We start from the raw sequence: 21,635 nt of genomic DNA, 5'->3' as shown, positions 1-21,635 counted from the left end.
TGCTAGGAGACGGGAGAGCCAAAAGCCCATGATGTTGTGGGGGTTCCACTGGAATTAAGGTAATTTAAGTATGTTCCGTACCCAAAGTTAAACCATTAAACTCTATCCTTTGATAAGCACGTGATTTTTAGTGTGCAGTGTTTAGTGTGACGTGATGTTTGTGAGGATTTCGGAGAAGAATCTTTGAGGCATTTCATTTCTTCCCTTTGGGCTAATCCCTTCTTCACAGCGCAGTTTATTTTCAAGAGGCTGTTGCGCTGCAGCTTTCCCCTCCCACTCCTTCAGTGAGACAGCCTCAGAGCTGATGGAGAGACAGAGAGCACGCAACTGGTAAGTAGCTCTCATGAAATAGTTGCTAAGGCTCTGCTTTCCAAAGCAAGTGACGCATTTTGAAGGAACAGAATAGCAAAGTACTGTGCAGGAATCTGTCGAGTCCATAGCACCAAGAAAATGGCTTGTATTCTAAAGATTTTGTGCTCACTTTCCTAGTTTAAGGCTTGCTTCCTAAACGGTGAATGTCTTGGTAGAAAGAAATACAGAATCCACATAAATTGAGAATCTGAAAAGATACCCCCGAAATAAGATTTAGTGAAGATATTTAAAATATCTCGGCTTTATGATGTTTGAATTAGACATAATGAAATGATAGTTACGATTCAATATTCAAGGTGTTCTCCGATCTGGTTTCTTTTCTTGGCGTGTGGAAAACATGGGGAAAATATTGTGCAGTGGACGATAGAATACTGTATTCCACTTGCTTTTAATTAAGAAGATGGTGTCGTGACAGGTCTGCATAGGGAAGAAAATGAAGAGGGCGGACTGTAATAATATTAAGACTGGTTGCTTTGAAGGAGAGATGAACATGTATTCAATGAGGAAGATTAAAATTTGGTTGTAAAATTTGGTGGAAATCATAAAAAGAAATAAATATTGTGACTGTGACTTCATTTGTAAAACTCATTTGCTTTTTGCACGTCATGTTGTATAGTTAAGATAGAATTTCTCGGTGCTTTTTTTTTTTTTTTTTGAAAAGGAATGTGAGACTGTAGTAGAGATTCCTATGGATGCAGCATTTCTGTTTGCGTCTCAATATCCCTGAAATTGTGTGTGCTCTTTTTATGCTGGTTACTGCAAGAAAACAGAAAAAGAGGTGAAGTCTTATATTTTAAATTTTCCTTGGAATTCAGATTGGTTTTGACACCTGACTTGAAAGGAAAAAGGATAGACAGATAGGCATTTGAGTTAGATGACAAAACCGAGATCAGAGAGGAACGTAAGAACGAAAAAGCTTATTAGAAAGTCTTCAAAGATAAGCCATTTCCCAAGTTGAACATGTCTGCTGGGGGCATGTTTTGCAGGGGAAGGGAGCCAGCATGTTGAAGGTAGAGGGAGGGGGGACATCAGCAGAGCACTGCGGCAAAGAGTGACTGACGCATCCAGGGACATGTGACCATTCTCTGGTGTAGTGAAGAAAAATTTCCAGGACTCCATCTTGTATAAGAAATTCTATACATCCTGTCATGCAAATAATGCTGGGATCATGCTGCGGTGGCTAATGAGTTAATGTTGCATAATCTTCCATTGCTGTTTAATCTTTGCTTTTTATTTTCTTTGCTCCTAGAGTTCTCTGCACTCTCAGAGCTTTCATATGTTTATTAAAATATCTCATTAAAATTTTAGTTTTCCCTTTATTACAAAAATACGGTATTATACAGAATTTGAAAAGTTAAAAGGCAACTATAAGGATTTTGTACAATGCCTAACCTTAGCATAATTGCTCAGTATCTTTTCTCTGCATATATGCAAATATATGCACAGAAATATATATATACAAAATAAAGATCAGATGATTCTTCTACTTTATTCATTAAGTACATATTGGAAACAATTTCTCATATTTTAAAACATCCCATAGCAATGTGTTTAGGGAATGCATAATTTTATCACATGGGAGTATTACTAAATACCAACTACTGAAGGCATAAATGTGCTTTTTTGCTATTATAAATGATTTAAGAAATCTATTTCCATATAAATCTTTGTGTACACTTCTGTTCTTTTCCTCCTAGGAAAAAAAATTCAAACATGGAATTTGTGGATCAAATGGTATGAGTTTCAAGTTTCTTCCTTTATCAAGACATCTTGCTTAATTTGTTTATCATATGTGATAAAAAATTTATTTTCAAACTGTTATCTGCCTATTTAGTTTTGTCACTTATAGTAAATTTGGGGGCATTTTACTGCTTTATATTTTAAGATACCTACATCTGTCAGTTGACTTTTGTGCTTTTTTTCTTTTTAAGGTATTTTTCTACCTATACATTTACCTGTATTTTCTCTAGAAATTTAATTAATTGTTTACATCTAACTGGAATCTGTATAGAATTCACTTTAAATGACATAAAAATGGGATCTAATTTTGTGTTTTTTTCAAATAGGTCACCAATTGTTTCGGCATCACATATTGAATAATCCAGACTTCTTCCACTGATGTGAAATGCCAACAGCTGTTCTCCCACTAGATAGGGTTTAGCTTTCCATAGGTCGGCCATTTTCTTTCTATTCAAGATGGTTACATTCCACAATAGGACTTTTATCTTCTTGCCCCATCCAGCAGCCTGCTAAATCATTGTGTTTATATGTTTTGCCTTTCCAGAAGCCTAGCTGTATACAGTTTAAAATAATGATTTTCAAACAGGATATGTGTGTGTAATATATATATAGTTTAAGATCTTATTTTTACAAATTAGAAGTTTCTAAGCCTAATAACAAGACACTATTCCCTGTGTTGCTCTTTTTGGATGCTGCTGACATTCTGTTGTGTGTTTAGAAGGAAGCACTGCAGGGGTTAATGCTGGTTTTCCTGTCCTTAGGAATTTAGAGAGTTAAAGCTATGTGGATTTGGTGCCTGGAATTTTCTAGAAGGAAATGTAAGAGATGTATGAGATGCAGAAATGTTTTCAATTAGATTGCTGGCAGTAATATTATCTCAGAACTTAAAGGATGGAGAGCGAGTCTCAATACACATTACTACTGTCATTATCTTTTCAAGACAGGAAAGCATTGCTGTGGTCATCTCTTTTTACTGCAAGTGGAAGTGTCAAGACATAAAACATGGGAGGCTATTAGTAAGAGGTAAGTTAAACAGTAACAGAAGTATTTGACAATTAAAAATTGCCTGCTATTCTCTGTCGTACCCTTTACTCCAGCATAGCTTTCCCCACATCCTGTTGACTTCTAACCACAGCCACTGGCCTTTTCTGATTTGGGGAGTGAAAGGAGGGTGAGAAGCAGGGTGCTTTCTTTGCCTGCTGTTATTGCAAGGGACTCTTTTGGCTCATAGACACAGCCCCAGTCATTTCCTGACTTGCCACACTAGGCTGAGACTTGTTTATGACTGGAGGATGGTTTCCCTGGCAACAGGAGCTCACCGGGGCATGCGCATTATCTCATCTGCAGTGGCAGAATGCGGCTATGGGGCCTTGGGAGGGATCTTGGGGCCCAGCAGTGGGTGGAAGAGGTATTCTACAGACATGACGTCAGATTTTCTCTCCCTAAACTGCGACTGTTACTGCACACAGACCATTGCATCTTTTTAATCCTCAGAAGATTTTGATATTCCTTTCTTATTTTCTCTTCCAGAAAACCGCAGTGAATAGTTGTACCAGTGACCATGATGACATTTTCCCAATTATTATAGGCCCAAATATCCTCAGGGCTCAAAGGAATCCTTATCATGTGGCTATAGGAAACAGATGGCCTGGTTTCAAACCTCCATCTCTTTCTTGCCAATTGTATGAACATAGCACAATTCTTTAGTTTCCTCTGCCTCAGCTTCTTCAGCTGTAAAATAGCATTATTAATAATAGCACATTTAGAAAGGTGGTACATATGAACCATTACAAAGTATTCTTTATTATTAACTTGTAGATGTCAAAGGAAATTACCTGGAACCAGACTCGTGCCTGCACTGTACAACAAACTCATCCCAATGCCCATACTGACCAAGTTACAGACACAGGCATTTACCCCCACAGAATGCAGACCCCTCTCACATAGCACACAGGTGACCTACAGCAGAATGGTGGATTCTCCTGAGGCTCATTAATATATACCACAGCAAAAAGATTTGCCCCTTATCTCATGGACACCTTCCATGTCACTGGGCTCTTTTAAGCTGCCCACAGCTTTTCATACAGGCCCAGCTAAACGGCATTTATCAGCCCCAGAGATGAGTCTTACCTCACCATGAAGATAGTGCCCGTAACACACAGAAAATCTCAATGCTATAGCTCCTCTCCACACTACACAGACACTATGCAGAGCACACAAAGCATAAAGGCTCACCTTATACAACATAGATTCTTCCAAAAGCATACAGCTTCTCCTCAGAGTGCGTAAGGACTCCTCAGAGCACTCCTCATGCCACAGCATCCCATTCAGATGCATAATACTCCCCATGTATGCTCCATGCATGCATGGAGGACATGTGAAACCGACTTCCCTCACATCACTAACCCTTGCAGGAAAACGCAGCCTCGATCATAAAACACAGACTCTTGTTACAGCATAGAAAGCTTCCCCGCAGAACATAGACTGCCCACAGCACAGTACATCACTCGTGGAATGCAGACTTCCTCCTTGAACACAGACACAGAACACAGCCCAGATCTCTTGCCATGACATAAGAACTCCCCCAAATAATAAACTCTCTCTCTCTGACAAACAGATAGACCCCACATAACAATATGACAGAAGCTTATTTCACACTACACATACTCCTTCTACTGTGCACATTTACCCCATGATACACAGATTAAGCTTATGGTACACAGACAGTCCCAATACCTCTGAGCCATGCTCATACCACCAAACAGCAATACAGAAATACAACCTCAAGAACATAGATTATGCCTTGTTAACAAGATTTACTTACTTTACAACATGCCAGCTTATCTCATGAGAAACATACAACACAAAGCTACAGTGCAGACACTTGCCACATGGCACTTATTTGCCCCACATCATCCAAATCTCCTTCCAGATCTGTACAATTACTCTTGAAGTTACTCGAACCTCCTCTCTATGCCCCATCGCAAAGTGATCCACAGTATCCACACGCATCCCACAATTCAAATGTAAACCACAATATGAGCACATCTCGGTACCAAGCACTCCACTGCCTCAGTGCTCAGAAGGCTGTAATAGCCATGCATTTCCTGTACTTCATCATCTTTAAAAAATCAACACTTCCTGCAGTGCTTCTACAGTCTAGGCACATGCTCGCAAACACATGGAGTGAGTTATTAAGTGACCACAAAGCATGCTGGCAGTTTAACTGTTATTTAAAAAGAAAGATATACCTCTATCAGAATGCACAGAATCTCCTATTCGTGTGAATACTAGCCTCATAACTCACATAAATGCTCTCTAACAGTGACACTCACCCTAAATGTACAGGCAAGCCTCTCAGGTCACAAACTTGCCCTATAATGTACTCAATCATAACAGTGCTTTGAAATTTATATATATACCTGTGAATGCATATATTTGTTCTACATTGTGCAGAATTGCATTATAACACTTACTTTATAACCCAAATAGCCACCTCATGTTGTGAAGACATATAACACATGTGTTAACTCCACTTTGCAAAGATCACCATCATAGAGGACAGACATGCCTTACCATATCATTGAGCTACAATTCTGGACTACAGCAGAGATACAGCCTGGTATTCATTAAGTGCAAGGCCTCTAGAGCCAGGCTTCCTGAGCTGGCCTCCAGAACCCATCCTTTACTAAGTGTGTCACCACAGGTAGGTATATTTCTTTGTTCTTTAGTTTACTTATCTGTAAAACAATGATGTCAATAGTAGCCACTTTGAAGGATTATCATGAATAAAATAAGACCAGTTTAGCTATGCTTTGTATGGTACAGTGCCTGCTGCCTAGAAACTGTAAGATTTGTTAATTTGCATTGCCATCACCCACCACCCCACCATTGTTACTGAAGCAAAAGTACTTATTTTAAACATCTACAATCATTTAACAATACAGATTTGCCACATAGTACAGAGATTAACCCCAGAACAACAGAACCACTCCACTGCATATGGACAACACTCCATACAATACCTTATACCCTAGGGAACACAGAGAGGACACTAAACTACATACCACTTACAACATAAAAATTTAGAGTAGAACTAAGAAACATACCCAAAAATGCATATGCTTACTTCCTATGGACACATTCACCTCAACACAGACTGTATGCACAGTACCCAGCTTTACACCATATAGCAAAGATCTACAATGCAACATACATATACATATACCATGAACTTATAGTTATGTACTGTCTGACAAATATCACATTATACACAGATATTTGTTCCAAAGCATGTGGATTTCCCTCCTGTTCACAAATGTGTTTCTAAATGCACACTCCTAAAATTAGAGCATCACATTTTAATGCAAAGTCCCTTCTTATGACACATTTACTTACTCTTATTTTATGCATGATTCAAAAATAGCTATATGCTTCATATCTCATTACTTGTACATAAATATGAATTACCTTAAAACATTTCTACACACATGATCACATACCCCATACAACACAGATTAACTTTTTAAAAGAACTTTACAAAGTGTGTGTGTTTGTGTATGTGTGTGTGTGTGTTCTGCCTGTGTGTATGTCTGTGCACCATGTATGTGCCTGTACCCACAGAGGTCAGATGAAAACTTTAAGCTTCCCCGAATCCTGAGTCACAGACATTTGTGAGCTGCCCTTTGGGTGCTTGGATTCAAATATAGGTCCTCTGCAAAAGCAGTAAGTGCTCTTAACCATGGAGCCTTTTCTCCAGCCTCTAGGTTAGCATCTTAAGGCCTGCTTACGTCCTATCATGCAGAGTTGTCCTCCTAAACACAGATGTTCTTAAATACACTGCATCTGCATCACATGACAACATCCAGCTGAAAATCCTTGAAATAATCCACAGCATATAGATTTCTCCAAAATGCAAGTCACCACACAACATACAACTTCATAAGTTTTATGAGCAGATTAGCTTCATAAGTCACAGAATTAGGGCCTTCCCTACAACACAGAGACATTTCTTACTATGGAAATACCAAAATCTAGTGAAGTAGTGGCTCAGCTATACAGTAAGATGCACCTGAACACCAATATATTGGCCAACATATAGTAAATATCTCAAAATGCACATGCACACATCCTATACATAGAACTATTTCACCTCACCTACACATTACTTATATCATGTAAATTGACTCTCAGCTGACAGATGTTCCATGCAACATGAAGCAGTCCCCTGTAATTAATGGTATCTCACTGCAGCATACAGATTGGCAACATAGAATAACTTCTTTTTACTCTAACTTTTACCGTAGAAGAACACTCTACAAGAGATACAACACACAGATACGCTCTGCACTATTGAGATATAATGAAGATGATACCCTGGAATGACCAAATATTCACATTTTATAAAGTCACACCCCCAAATACCAGATTAGCCTGTCAATTGGTGAATAAAATCCATAACACAAAGACATGGTTGGCAATATATGCACATATAGAGATTTTTTACTATCAATGCACTGGTTGCTTTCACAAAATGCTCCCTCATCTTTACAAAATCTATGCTTGCATCAGAAGAAACACCAAAGAATATGCAAAGAACCAACAAGGCACAGACTACTCTAATTCAGCCAGAAAATAGCCTACCAACACACAGAAGCTGGACAAAGCACATAACACCTCAATCCATAACATCCAGACTCACATGACACAGAGAGAGACTGAGTCTGTCATACCCAACATGGCCCACTATCACCCAGATTCTCTAGGCCCACTCCAGAAAACTCAAGCAGGAGTCTACAGGCATAGCCTTTAATTATTTCTAAGAATAGTGTTTAGTTTCTAGAAATACCTTCTTTGTAATGTCAACACTTACTTCCAAGCACAGAGACAGTATGGATAATTCACAGACACGTTCTACAATTACTCACATGCTTCATAATATTGAGTTGCTATAACACACTTAATACATGCTAATAAATCATCCCTTGAGAATGCATCTCACCTCATGAAACCTAGACTTTTCCTCAAATTGCCTGGGTTTGCCCCATCATATACATAGTCTCCAAACAACATTCAGTAGTCCTAAAACAGGCTTGTGGTGCAAAAGTACTGAGATGCAGCTGAGCAGTGGGTGAGGACATAAATCGGTAGAATGCAAGAGGCTCTGTCGTTCATTCCCAACACTGCATAAAACTGTGTGTGATGTACCTATAACCCCAGCACTCTGGAGGTGGATTCAGAAGTTCAAAGTCATCTTGAACTACATAGCAAGTGCAAAACAACCTGCAATGCATGAGAGCCCATCTGAAACCAATCCAAAGCAATTAAACAGTAAACCCCAACTATAGTAATCGCAAAGAAATACAGGGGAAAATATACAGAAAGTGCTATGATGCATAGCCATGGCCTTCTTAAGACTCAGTCTCATTGTAGTGGACTGACCAAGTCTCACCCTGAGACCTTCAGAGCAGTACATGAGATTCAGGTTTTCTCTATAGCAATCTGCTTGTCCTGCAGAGCGAGAAACATTAGCTACTATTCAAACGCTTCCATCCAGCTAGATTTGCCTAGCAACCAAGACTTATTTTCACAATATATGGTATTTATCACAGCTGAAACACTGCTCACAGCTTTCACATGGACCACAAAACCCAATATTTTGCTTGAAAAATATCAAGATTTACCAGGCACAGTGGTGCAGACCTGTAATCCCAGCACTCAGGGAGGCAGAGGCAAAGAGATCTCTGAGTTTGAGGCCAGGCTGGTCTACAAAGCAAGTCCAGGACAGGCAAGGCTACACAGAGAAACCCTGTCTTGAAAAAAAAACTTATCAAGACTTGCTCTGAGAATGCAGAATGTGGGGAAAGCATAGAAATGTGTTCAGTGCACCTGTATATAATGCCCATAAAACCTTGACTTGCTTCACAATACCCAAAATAAGCAGGTGCACTCCCAAATTGTGAAGTTTATCCCACAATATACAGATTGCCTAATAACATTAGCTTCGAAGAACACAGGCACACTGACAGCTATTAAGTAAGATCACACATACAAAGGATTCATCATGAAGATGTTACATCATCACCACCATCATTGTTGTCATCATCACAGCAGCAACAACAAGATATAGATCAACTCCACAGCACCAGACAAGCTCTGTAAAGTACCCTTTCCCTCCTACCTTATCCAAGCTTGTTTAACAGAAGTCTGAAATGCTGTAAAACATTGAGACAAAGCTCTTAACACACTTAAGAACCATCCTAATTCATTCCATACCTTGGCTTACCACACAACACCTGGGCTCCCCCAACTGTCAAGGCCTAGCCAGCTCAGGTAGGTCACACAACAGTTATACAATTGCATGTTCTGTAATATACTATCTCCATCTCCATCTAAGCCCTGTATGAATCTTGCATTTTCCCTTTATTGCACAGAAATCTTGGAGAACACATCAAAAAAGCACTTGATAAACTTCATAAACATATTCTGTGCAATATTATCATTCCCTCTGTAAGACTTAAACACATACAGAAATGTTAATAATTTACCCAGTGACATCAAATTTTCTCAGGACATCTGGATTACCTATTACCAAGTAAGGTATCTTGCACCCTGAATCTAACCCAGTGAAACTCATACGGCCTCTATAAGCCAGACTTTCATTGTTCATTCTAGGCTTACAACTAGGCATGCAAACTATGCCCCCTAAGATAGACAATGTCTTCCTCTAGCAAAATCTATTCCAAATGCAGACACTTATCATATAAGCAAGATCTCAACACTTTAACAAAAAGGTAGCCTCATAATAAGCAGAAAGGATTGAAACCAAACAAGAATGCCATGTGAAGCTAGACACCAGTACTTCACATTATAAAACCCCACACAGCAAGATCTGTGCTGGCTCCACAAGATATGGACACAGCACCCACACATTTATATGCCTCAAAGACACAGAATCTCCTCATATCATATGTAGTGACTATAAAAATACATTTTGACCAATATAGTACCCAGATGGCTGCCACAATGCAGAAACACTGAAACATACAAACAAATCCTATACACAGGCTGCCTAGATATGCTTCACTATTGGAAGGCTCATTGCTAGGTTTGTTGCAAATTGTACAGACTCTCATGTCATCCAGAAGTTTAGCATTAACATGTCTTTACTCTGAGTCATAAAAACAAAATGAGCATAGCTGGTGAGAGAGATCGGTTGGCAAAGTCACGTACTGCTGAGTCTGATGGCCTGAGGTTCCTTTTTGAAACCTGCATGGTGCAAGGGGAGAACTGACCCCCACAAGTTTCCCTCTGACCTCCACATACACACTGAAGCATATATGTGCCCCCTCCCACCAAGATAAGTGGTTTGAGAAAAGACTAAACCAGTAGCATTCAGCCATGAATCTCACATGATGCTATGCCCTCCAAACAAGCCCTTAGCTTCACTACACCAGGCCTTACATTTTAGGACACAAGTAATAAAATATATATACAAGCCACACAGCATAAGTATTATTCATGAAACCTAGAATTGCCTCACAGCACCCAGACCTATAAAGTGACACTTTGACTCATCCAGCAGTACTGATCACCTCACTGTATACAAAAATGAGTCCAAATGTAGAATCTTCTCTACATACTTGCTACAACATGGGTCCTGCTCCACAACTCAGCCTTTATGTGACAGTAACACTTGTCCTATGAAGTGGAGAGATTCTGACACCACCAGAAGGTGGAATATAAAACTCACATAAGCCTGACAACACCCAGGCTTTCTGTTGAATATCCATACTTGCCTTTGATCACACACATTTCTTTGAAAACACGCACCATGGCCCCAGAACATATAGCTATACCAATATATCACAACACATGAACATACTTAAAATATATATCTGCTCTACATAGCATGGACTAGCTCCACAGACTTCCACTGTAAAGTGCATTGATAAACGGCAAGCCATTGGTCTAGGGCACAGAATAGTCACCTACTACATGCTCTTACAAAATGATTCACAAATTTTTACTGAACACCTGAACTCAGTTAGTAAACACAAATATAACTCAATAAAACCACAGCATAACGTAAGAATTTTCTCCTCCCTTTAGTGCTAATTCACAACCCATATTTATTCTACAGTGTCCAGGCATACCTTATAGTATAATAGTTTAGGCAATCTTCAAATAATTGAGAAACTTGCAGTGGTACAGAGCTCTCCTACAACATGCAAAACTGTGACACAGCACTCCAACTAGCATCAAAGCACACAATCTGTAGTATACACCTAACACATCTGTGTATGTATTATAATGAATAAACAGTCTCAGAAATACAGGTTCCTTATAATCAACTTAGAAATGCATCTCAGAGCATACCCTGTAACATGCAGATACATTGCACGCATTCCTGTCTTCAGAGATACAGATTTGCCTCTCCCCACCTGCTTTTTATCCAGCAGTTCTAAGACATTGCACACAAGACGCTTGCCGGATGGGACTAAAGCTCAGTGGTACAGCACTTTTAGGGCCTTGCATGTACAAGGCTCCAAGTTTCTTCTCCAGTACTATAACCAAGCCATAACAACAGCAAACTCCAAACAGCACCAAAAGAAGTAAAAAACAAAACAACCCCCAGAACAAAGCAAAATAAAACAACACAGTCTTGCCTCATAGTGCATAGAGTTTACCCAAACTTCCAAATTCATTCTGCAAAGTATGCTTTTCTACCCCTCTATGCAATGTCTTCCTACAATGAAGAAACTTTCCACAAAGCCAGCACCTACTTTCTCATGTTCCCTAACCATTAGAACTTCAGACACATAGAGACTCACCATAGCACCAAGAAACACTGTTCAACATCCTGTGTTGCCTGAGTCTGTGAATGCTAGAATGTGTGAGCTCTTTCACAACTACTACACTAACCACCCAGTACCAAATCCAACTTCATATTCCACACATCCTTCACTGCATGAGACTACCAGCATATAGGTCCTTTAAAACATAAAACCTTATCTCAATGAATAAGACATGAAGTTGGGAGGGGAGCATGCTGGGAGCAACTTTAGGGGAGTTGGAGAGAGGAAATAGGGGGCAATATAATCATATTTCATTGTATGCATGTGTAAAGTTCTCAAAAATAAAATTAAAAATAGAAGCCCTACCTCACAATGCTAAAGGTGATCAAATGTAGATATTTGAATTAGAATACACCCAATATTATCTTAACAGGTAGATTTGCCTTAAAATACTATCTTGATTCAGAGAACTACAAAAACATGTTATAAGACGTGCAGTGAACCTATGATGTCTCTCTAAACTCATCCCTTAATACCTATAAGCCACAGGTAAGTTATACAATACAAACATCTCTAACAGACACACAATTATCCTACTATGGGAAGAATAGCCCTAAACATACAGCACCATCTACAATTGGTCTTAGCACACACGATGGACATATCTCACAATGTATAGACAAGGTCCATAACATATAGATGTAGGATATAATAACTAGTCAGAAAAACTTTCTGATAAATAAACTTGAATTTACATGTACAGAGTAGCCTCAAAATACCTGTAATCAGTATTCAGTGTCAATGCTTTATAAAGAAACTGTATGTTTATCTATACAGAATAGCTATCTGACTCGAACTTGGCCCACAGACTCAGTACCCATACTACGTTTTACAAGTAACTCGCCAGTCATGCCTTTTGCAGCACAGTTTTACCCTAGAACCACTCTTGCTTCATCCTCTGGGAAGACTGTGTAAGGTACATGCTCACTCCCAACACTACCCTGGCAACTTTTCCAAAAAAGATACATTTCATAATGTACAAAATACTTTTCAGAGTGTGTGGATACTCGCCGCAGTCCCACCATTGCCATATTTCGGTCCTTCCCTTGTATCTAGACTCACTCTGAAACACCTATGATGAAATCACAGCATATAGAGTAATCCTATATTAGGTTGTCTGAACAGTGCAGAATTCCACAACACTCAGACTTGAAAATGCAGAATTTCCTCACAGCGTCACATCAATATGTAATATGAAATGCACAACATATGCATGAAAACAGTACATAAGGATCCTAATAAACAAGTGATAAGATATATACACTATAATGGGAAAAAACACCATACCATACAAACTCAATCAGCACACGCCTAATGAAAAGGCCCACACTTCATGATACATTCAATTACGTAATGACATGCCTCACAACACAAAGAACTGTGTCTTAATTTAGACTGAATTTACAATACACAGCAAGGCTCTACCACACTCCAAGCTTATACTTATTGAACCAAACACTTTAGAATCCTAGCAAACTTTATATCACATATAGAATTAACCTACTATATTTTCCAGACTTGCCCCATGATGCACAGAACTGAAATGGAAATGACATAACTATATGCAGGAAGAACCCCACACTTGAGGTATTTAGTCTGTTTTATATAAAACAGACAGCCACAAGTGCAAATCTTAGCTTTCTCTAACATAGAATCCGTGGAGATGATGTGCAGACTCCACTATCTGTATCTGCCCTGAGCCAAGAGGACATGTTCTAGAGTCAATGAGCATGTGCATTTCTAGAAAGTTATAGTCATGAAGCTATGGCACCATAGAAAACACATTGATCTCACACCAAATTCACCATCCTCATATAATGTTGTAAAATCCATAGACATCCTGCAGGCTATGGCTTTACCTCCTCTGGCTGCACTTGCCTCCTTCAATACAGAATATAACTTCACAGGCACACCTGCTTAGGCATAGCCCAGCACCACAAGAAATTCCCTCAGAGGTTCTACAACGTAACTAATTCTTCAAATGAATGACCCCAATATTATTTGTAACACTTAGAACCACCATTTTTTAAAATCAGAAACCGACCCCACAACATGAATATTGGTTATTCTAAACTCTAAAGTACACAGGGACTACTTTTCCAGCAGATTTTCTTTACTGCCCCCACTTTACTGCCTCACTTCACCTTATCAGACTGGCCAGATCATTTCTAGCCTTACATTAGCACACAGAGATGTACTGATCAGCCTAGATATTAGCCCCTCTAGGTACAGGCTAGCTCCATGGTCCCCTTAGACTCATGGCACATACTTAAGAACATACCACCATGAATAAAAAGAGGCTATGGATAAATGTAATCCACAACACCATGTGACATCATACAGCAAAATGCCCCACATTTGAAAAACTTGGATTCACTTCATTAGACAAAACTCATCATACTACACTGAAACTCTAACAATGTCTAACTCTTTATATATTGGCATTCATATTCTTTAAGTCATATACACACAAACACACACATAGCGGCATATTTATGATCAAAATATGCATAAACATGCTCATGCCTACATATGCAAAAATACTCTTCATCATTAAAACATATAAATGCACACAAAACATAATATGTGGTTATACATACAGAGATACATAAGCATACATATGTGCATACACCAATAAGGAAAATGGATTCATGAAGTGGTTGCTACATGCATATATGTATAGTAATACAAATTTTTATAGAGTTGTATATACAGTTACATTGCTCAAAGATATGTACATATGGATATAGACCTCTACAAAATAAAACTACACAAATAGACATACAGACACAGATACAAGTATGCTCACAAAAAATTGATGTAGACAAACATTTATATTTTCAAAGCAATTAATTCGGAATCATCTAAGGGACATGAATGTCCAGAAACAGATTCACAGAAGCTCATGCATGTACAGAGAGTCAAAGTTGTATACACTCATATCTATACAGAGAGCTGGCACAGAAATATGTACAGTGTCAAAGTATGTCAACACTTCTAAACTTGCAGAACACAATGCAAATTTACAAACACGATGATCCATAAATATATACCTATGCAAGCACAGAGATATACAAATCCCCTCAGAAGCATATGTGTTTATTAAGGCTGTGTTCACAGACATAAAATAAGTGCAACCACATAGAAAATATATAGCATGACCTCAAAGGTACACATGAGTACTTTTGTACATAGACATATACATAGTGGAAATATTGATGGACATTTGCACCATAAAGGCAGACACAAAAGAAATCCAAGATAATCATTCTATAGGCATCCACAGTTCCCATAAATACTCCGTTATCAATCTCACATGAATACCTAGAGACATAAACGTTGATATGTACATGCACAGATTGTCTGTGTTATAAAGTTCATTAATTTTCATGAAGACACATAAATATTAATACACGTGCCTATATAGTCATGTAGATATTCACATGGACAACATATATACAAAGTACATGTATAAACACTGGAGCATACATATAACAAGTTATTAGATATAAGTAAAGAGAATTACTGGAAAGTATACTTATACATACATACCCTGTGTATACACAGATGCACAGACACCAGGAGGCTCACATAAATGAACATGGGTAGTCAGCAAAGCATGTCCACACAGACACAAAGCCTACATTATATGCATAGATATATACAGAGATATTGAGAATGCAAATACAGTTCTACAGGCTTTTGTGCCAGCTTGGATACAGACAAACTAAGAATCTTATAAACATGTGCACACAGTGCTTTACAAATGCACTTGTTTATATAGACAGAGTTGTAAATGTGGATATGCACTTAGACATCATACATTCTCATACAGAAGTACCTAGGCAGACCATATCTTAAACATAAAGAAGAGGTATACATATATATTTAAAAGTAACAAAACACATAAAATACATTTGCAAATGTCCAGATTTGTAATTGCACATATGTACAGCTACTTCCTCACATTAACACTTGCACATGTTGCTGCACATACTCATTCTATCACAGTGCTTTACATATGATCTCTTAAGCTTTTAATAGCTTTTAATGGTATACAAGTTCTAAGCATACATCAAATAGATGAATGCACACATAGATAGACATATGCCAAAGTGGGTTTATAGATGCATACAGGACTTCATGCTACAAATAGAAGCGTACCTGTATATATAGAGAAACATGTGAATTTATATGTGAAAAGATAGACTTTCAATCACTTATAAATGGACATATAAACTTGTAAAATAAACTTATGAGTTTTAATATGCCTTTGTTTTTAGCTTTTTAGAGCAACAATTATTAATTCCACTTAGATAATTATACCATATGAATGTAGGCACGGAAATTACCAGAAACATCTCTTAAGACATCTTAAAGACACATGAGTGTGCACACACACTTTCATATATACAGATTCATAGATATAATTCATTTGGAAGCAGAGAAATATATAAATGTATATATCCAAATAAAGAAAAATACATAGATACACAAGTATACCTACCCCCCCCCCATTGAAATGTACTTTAGTACTTAAAACTTAGCCTTTGGTGTTTAATACAAACTGACTTCTACATCTTCATCTAAGTTCTGGCATTTTACTGGCTCAGTGATGTGGAATCCTTTTTTTTCTGTCTTCTCACCTGTGACATAGGAGTAAGCATAACACCTGTCAGTATTCTTGGAGAGTTTATGTAATGGAATGCTTAGCCTTGTGCTTGGAATATCACTTCTGTTTTTTGTTGTGTTTGATACAAACTGTTTAGCTGCCTATTATTTGGTTTTATCGCTAATTTGCACGGTATCCTAGATATATTATTTTGTATTTGTAATTGTAGCAATAAAGATTAATTAACAAAAATAAACTATGATCACAAACAAGGTCATTTGTTAAATTATCAGAGATTGTAAGAATTTGCTACTGCCCTTGGCAGAAAGAAAGACTCCAGATTTATGTTTCCTAGTTTGCTAATATTTGTGGTCCCTCCCTCACCTCCCTTCTTCCCAAATCCCCCCCTCCACCATTTCTCTTTAGAAAAGAGCAGCCCTAAAAGGGATATCAATCAGACATTGCATATCATGTTGTACCAAGACTAGGCAGACCCCCTCATATCAAGGTCGGGCAAGGAAGAAACGGGTTCCAAAAGCAAGCAAACGAGTCAGAGACAGCCTCCAGCCCCACTGTTAGGGGGTCCCACAAAGACGCCAAGCTATACAACCATAATGTATTTACAGAGGACCTAGGTCAGACCCATACAGGCTCCCTAATTGTCGCTTCAGTCTTTATGAGCCCTGGTGAGTTAATTCTATGGGTTTTCTTGTGGTGTCATTGACCCCACTGGCTCATATAATGTACCCCCCTCCACCTCTCTTCTGCACAATTCCCCCACGCTCTGCCTAATGTTTGGCTATGGGTCTCTGCATCAGTTTCCGCTGGATGAAGGCTCTCTGATGATAATTATGTTAGGTTCCTGTCCACAAGTATAGGAGAATATCATTAGGAATCATTTCATTGACCTTTTTTTTTTTTCCTGATCATGTTTGAATCTATCCTAGGTATCTAACTTAGGATATCCTAGGCTATCCAGGCTCTCGTTCCTGGCCATAGATTCCCTCTCATGGCCTAGGTCTCAATTTGGACCAGTCAAGGATTGTGTCCAATACCACAATTTCTGTGCCACCTTTACCCCAACACATTTTTCAGGCAGGACAAATTATAGGTCCAAGATTTTTTGGCTGGGTTGGTGTCCCAACCCCTCCACCGGATGCCTTGCCTGTTCAAAGTTGACTGGTTAAGGCTCCTTATCCCCCCATTACTAGGATTCTTAGCTGGGGTCACCCTTCCAGATTCCTGAGAGTTTCCAGGAGTTTTCCACTTCACCCCCAAACTTCCAACAATTCCAGTTGTCTCTCCCAATACTCTTCCCACTATTTCCTGGTCTCTCTTGTTCCAATCCCTACCTGGGAAATCTATTTTCCCCTCACAGATAGATTCATGTGTCCTTCCTCTTGAACCCTCCTTGTTACTTAGCCTCTCCTGGCTTGCGGACATGGTTATCCTTTACTTAAAAGCAGATATTCACTTATAAGTGAGTACATACTGTGTTTCTCTTTTAGGGTCTTGGTTACCTCACTCAGGATAATCTTTTCCTATTCTTTTTCTTTCTATGGGACCTGGGATTCAGATAGCCACAGTACAAGACGGAGAAAAGGGCTTCATGCACGATGTACATTTGCCACCTAGTGACCATACAGAGTAAGTACAGGATTTGTTCATCACCACAATTGTCCCAACTACATAACACCCTGAAAAGCTGTGTGCATAAGTTAACATACATTGCATTATAGTGGTTTCTGCTATATCCTGAAATGCAAATAGTAATCAAATAAAATTGCACCTCTTCACAAAAATGAACCCCATTTTCTTTCTGGATTTTCATGAGACCATTTTCAACCAATTTTCTTCACTCTGATAATAATTTGCCATCTAACAGCACTTTGAAAAATGTTAGACATTATTGCACACTTCAAGTTAGCATCTGAAATTTAGCATAAGTTTACATATGCATAAAGCTGGTCATTATTATAATATAGTGAATACATCAATATTTATACTGTAAAGCAATTTAATCACTCTTTTAGTATTATGCAACAAAGTAAAATACCATCCTAAATTGTTGATTGGAAATAAAAACAAACAAACAAGATCTTTGGCAGACAGATTTTTGGCACCCGATTTTATGTCTCCTTTAAATAACCATTTCACTCTACTTCCTTCATATAATTCATCTTCATGTTTAAATGCCTTTACTAGATCACCCTGCCATAAGTCTTTACAGAAAATATATGGGAATGAAAATAAATTTTCTTGTGTCTATGCCTCCAAATATTAAGATTTTAACATTAAATTATTTATAGTGGACATTTGGTCTGAAGAATGTAAACTATTACAGGTTGATACATAACGAGGAGAAGTTAAAAGTAGAATTGTCTGTGAGTGCATCTCTTAAGTGAGCATCATTATATTTCCTCCTGATTAGCTCGTAGCTCTGAAGATGACTATTATTTCTAATGCCACTCCTTTCTTCATTCCACTGGGGATTGAATGTGAGGCCTGGCACATGCTAGGAAGGTGCCCTGCCACTGAGCTTACATCTCTAGCCTTTTTTTTTTTACAGGTGTGAGAACTCAGGTAATTTTGTTCCTGTAAATGATTTTTAAAGGAATGGGTTGAGTACCTAAGTAGCAAGTCAAAAGGCACACAGTGAGCTATTATCAAAAACCGTTTCCTAGTCAGAAGTGGTGTGCTTGTCTGGAGTTCTAGTACTTGGAAAACAGAAGCAGGAGTATTTTAAGTTTCAGGCCAACATCAGCTATGTAGTAAGGCTCTATAAAAAAAAAAACCCCACTTTTAAGACATGAACGTAGAAAGAGGACTATATGTGAAGAGGAAGAGGATCAACAGAAGTGATGGGGTGAGAGGATAAGGGATAAATATGATCAAAACACATATATACATGCATGATTCCATAAAACCCATTGTGTACATACTAATGAAAAATAGAAGACAGAACCAAAACAATTCTTGAACTAAAAATCTTTTCCAATGATTTAAAAAATATATTTTAAATAGATAGGAATATATTTTAAATAGACAGTAGTATATTTCATGAAAACAAAGGATCCCATGAGTTATGAAAGGATGCATTGGAGCAATTGATTTTTCTGTTTCTAGGAAGCTTATCAGAATGGCTTTACCAATATTTGCCAAATGACTATTAGATTTATTATACTTTGATTTGGGGGCATTCATTTTAGCCTACTATCCATACCAAAGATTAGGAGACTCAAAATACATAGATCAATATGTCTTGCCAAATTGAAAATTTTAAACTTCTCTGATATCATATATTTTAAATAAAAATTGAAACTACATATTTGAATCGATTTCATAGAAAATATTCAATTATAATTCAATTGGAAAAGGCATAGTTCATGTCAAGTTAATTAGGAAAATCACATTTACTTTTTAAAATACAGAATAATTTATTCACTCATTTTACTGTCAGTGGCTTTTTTGACTTCTTTAAGTGTTTATTTTTGTTTTTAATTTGTTCACTTTACCTCATCCCTTGTCACCTCCTGGTCGCACCCTCCTTCCCTCATACCCCACCCTCTCTGGACTAGTCCTCAGAAAGGGAAGCCCTCCACCCCTAACATCTGACCTCAGCCTATCAAGTCTCATCTGGACTGCCTGTATCCTCTTCCTCTGTGGCCTGCAATAATGCCCTACCTGGGGGAAGTGATCAACATTGGGGGGCCAGAGTCAATTTCAGAAGCAGCCCCTACTCGCCCTTATTTATGGGATCCACAAAGAGACTGCATTGCCTATAGACTACACCTTAGCAGAGCGTCTAGGTCCTCACCAGGCATGGTCCTTGGTTGGTGCATCAGTCTCTGGAGCACCCCACTCCTATGCCTGGATTTGTTGGCTCCAATGGTCACCTTGTGGAGCTCCTGACCGTCCAGGTCCTTCTATTCCCCAACTCTTCCATAAAATTCCCTGTGCTCTACCCTGAAGTTTGGCTGTGTATCTCAGCATCTGCTTCAATGCTCTGCTGGGTGGAGTCTTTCAGAGGATCTCTATGGTAGGCTCCCTTCCTGTTCCTTATCTTCAACTGCTTCCGGTGTCTATTCTACTTGTCCTTCTGAATGAGAATTAAGCATTTTCCTTAGGGTCCTCCTTGTTATTTAGTTTCTTTGGGTCTGTGCATTATAATGTGGCTATCCTGTGTAATCTGGCTAATATCCACTTACAAGTGAGTACACAATATGTGTCTTTCTGGGTTTGGGTTACCTGGCTCGGGATAAGTTTTTTCTAGTTTCATCCATTTGCCTGCAAATTTCAAATTTTTCTTGTTTTTAATAACTGAATAGTATTTCGTAGTGTAAATGTACCACAGTTTCTTTATCCATTCTTTGAGTGAGGGACATCTAGGCTATTTCCAGATTCTGGCTGTTACAAATAAGGCTGCTATGAACATGGTTGAGCATATGTCCCTGTTGTGTGCTGGAGCATCTTCTGGGTATATTCCAAGGAGTAGAATAGCTGGATCTTGAGGTAGCCCTATTCCCAATTTTCTGAGAAAGTGCCAGATTGATTTCCAAAGTGGTTGTATGAGTTTGCATTCCCACCAGTAATGGAGGAGTGTTGCCCTCTCTCCACATCCTTGCCAACATGTGCTGTCACTTTTTTTTGTTGTTGTTAGCCATTCTGAGAGGTGTAAGATGGAATTTCAGAATGATTTTTATTTGCATTTACCTGATGACTAGGGACATTGAGCACCTCTTTTTTTATTATTTAAGTAATTTATTCAGACTATGTTTCATTATCCCTGCACTTATATCTTCCCATTCCTCCCTCCCTCCCTCTTTCATCCTGTTCCCCTCCCCTAAGTCTGTGACAGAAAGGGGGCCTTGTCCCCCACCATAAGATCACAGCCTATCAAGTCTCTTCATGGTAGCCTGCTTATTTTTCCTCTGAGTGTCACCAGGTGGAGACCACCAAGGGGAAGTGGTCAAATAGGGGGCACCAGAGTTCATGTCAGAGTCAGTCTCTGCTCTCTACACAGTTGTGGTGATGTGGTGTCCATTGGCTAGATC

The 21,635-nt window shown here is 38.5% G+C and overlaps 1 protein-coding gene across 7 annotated transcripts in view; it reads left to right on the top strand.

The window, feature by feature from the left end:
- Nucleotides 1-213: 213 nt before the first annotated feature.
- LOC311602435 (uncharacterized protein) overlaps nucleotides 214-21,635 on the top strand; it is a 54,404-nt gene continuing 32,982 nt past the window's right edge. The window contains exons 1-7 of one of the 7 annotated variants that reach the window (XR_014780753.1): nucleotides 214-330; nucleotides 2,070-2,106; nucleotides 3,053-3,135; nucleotides 3,643-5,822; nucleotides 12,347-12,458; nucleotides 13,486-13,556; nucleotides 18,158-18,228. Coding sequence is in view for 1 of the 7 variants with exons in the window: in XM_084790497.1 (XP_084646623.1) it covers nucleotides 305-330; nucleotides 2,070-2,106; nucleotides 3,053-3,135; nucleotides 3,931-4,108 (324 nt within the window). In the remaining 6 variants the exon portion in view is untranslated. The remainder of the gene's footprint in view (nucleotides 331-2,069; nucleotides 2,107-3,052; nucleotides 3,136-3,642; nucleotides 5,823-12,346; nucleotides 12,459-13,485; nucleotides 13,557-18,157; nucleotides 18,229-21,635) is intronic. The other 6 variants (XR_014780752.1, XR_014780750.1, XR_014780751.1 and 3 more) reach the window with 6 other exon arrangements.

The sequence above is a fragment of the Acomys minous genome (genome assembly GCF_964271855.1).
Source record: "Acomys minous genome assembly, chromosome: 7".
Classification (NCBI taxonomy): domain Eukaryota; kingdom Metazoa; phylum Chordata; class Mammalia; order Rodentia; family Muridae; genus Acomys; species Acomys minous.
The sequence above is the reverse complement of the archived record's forward strand: the minus strand, read 5'-3'. Positions and strand labels throughout refer to the sequence as shown.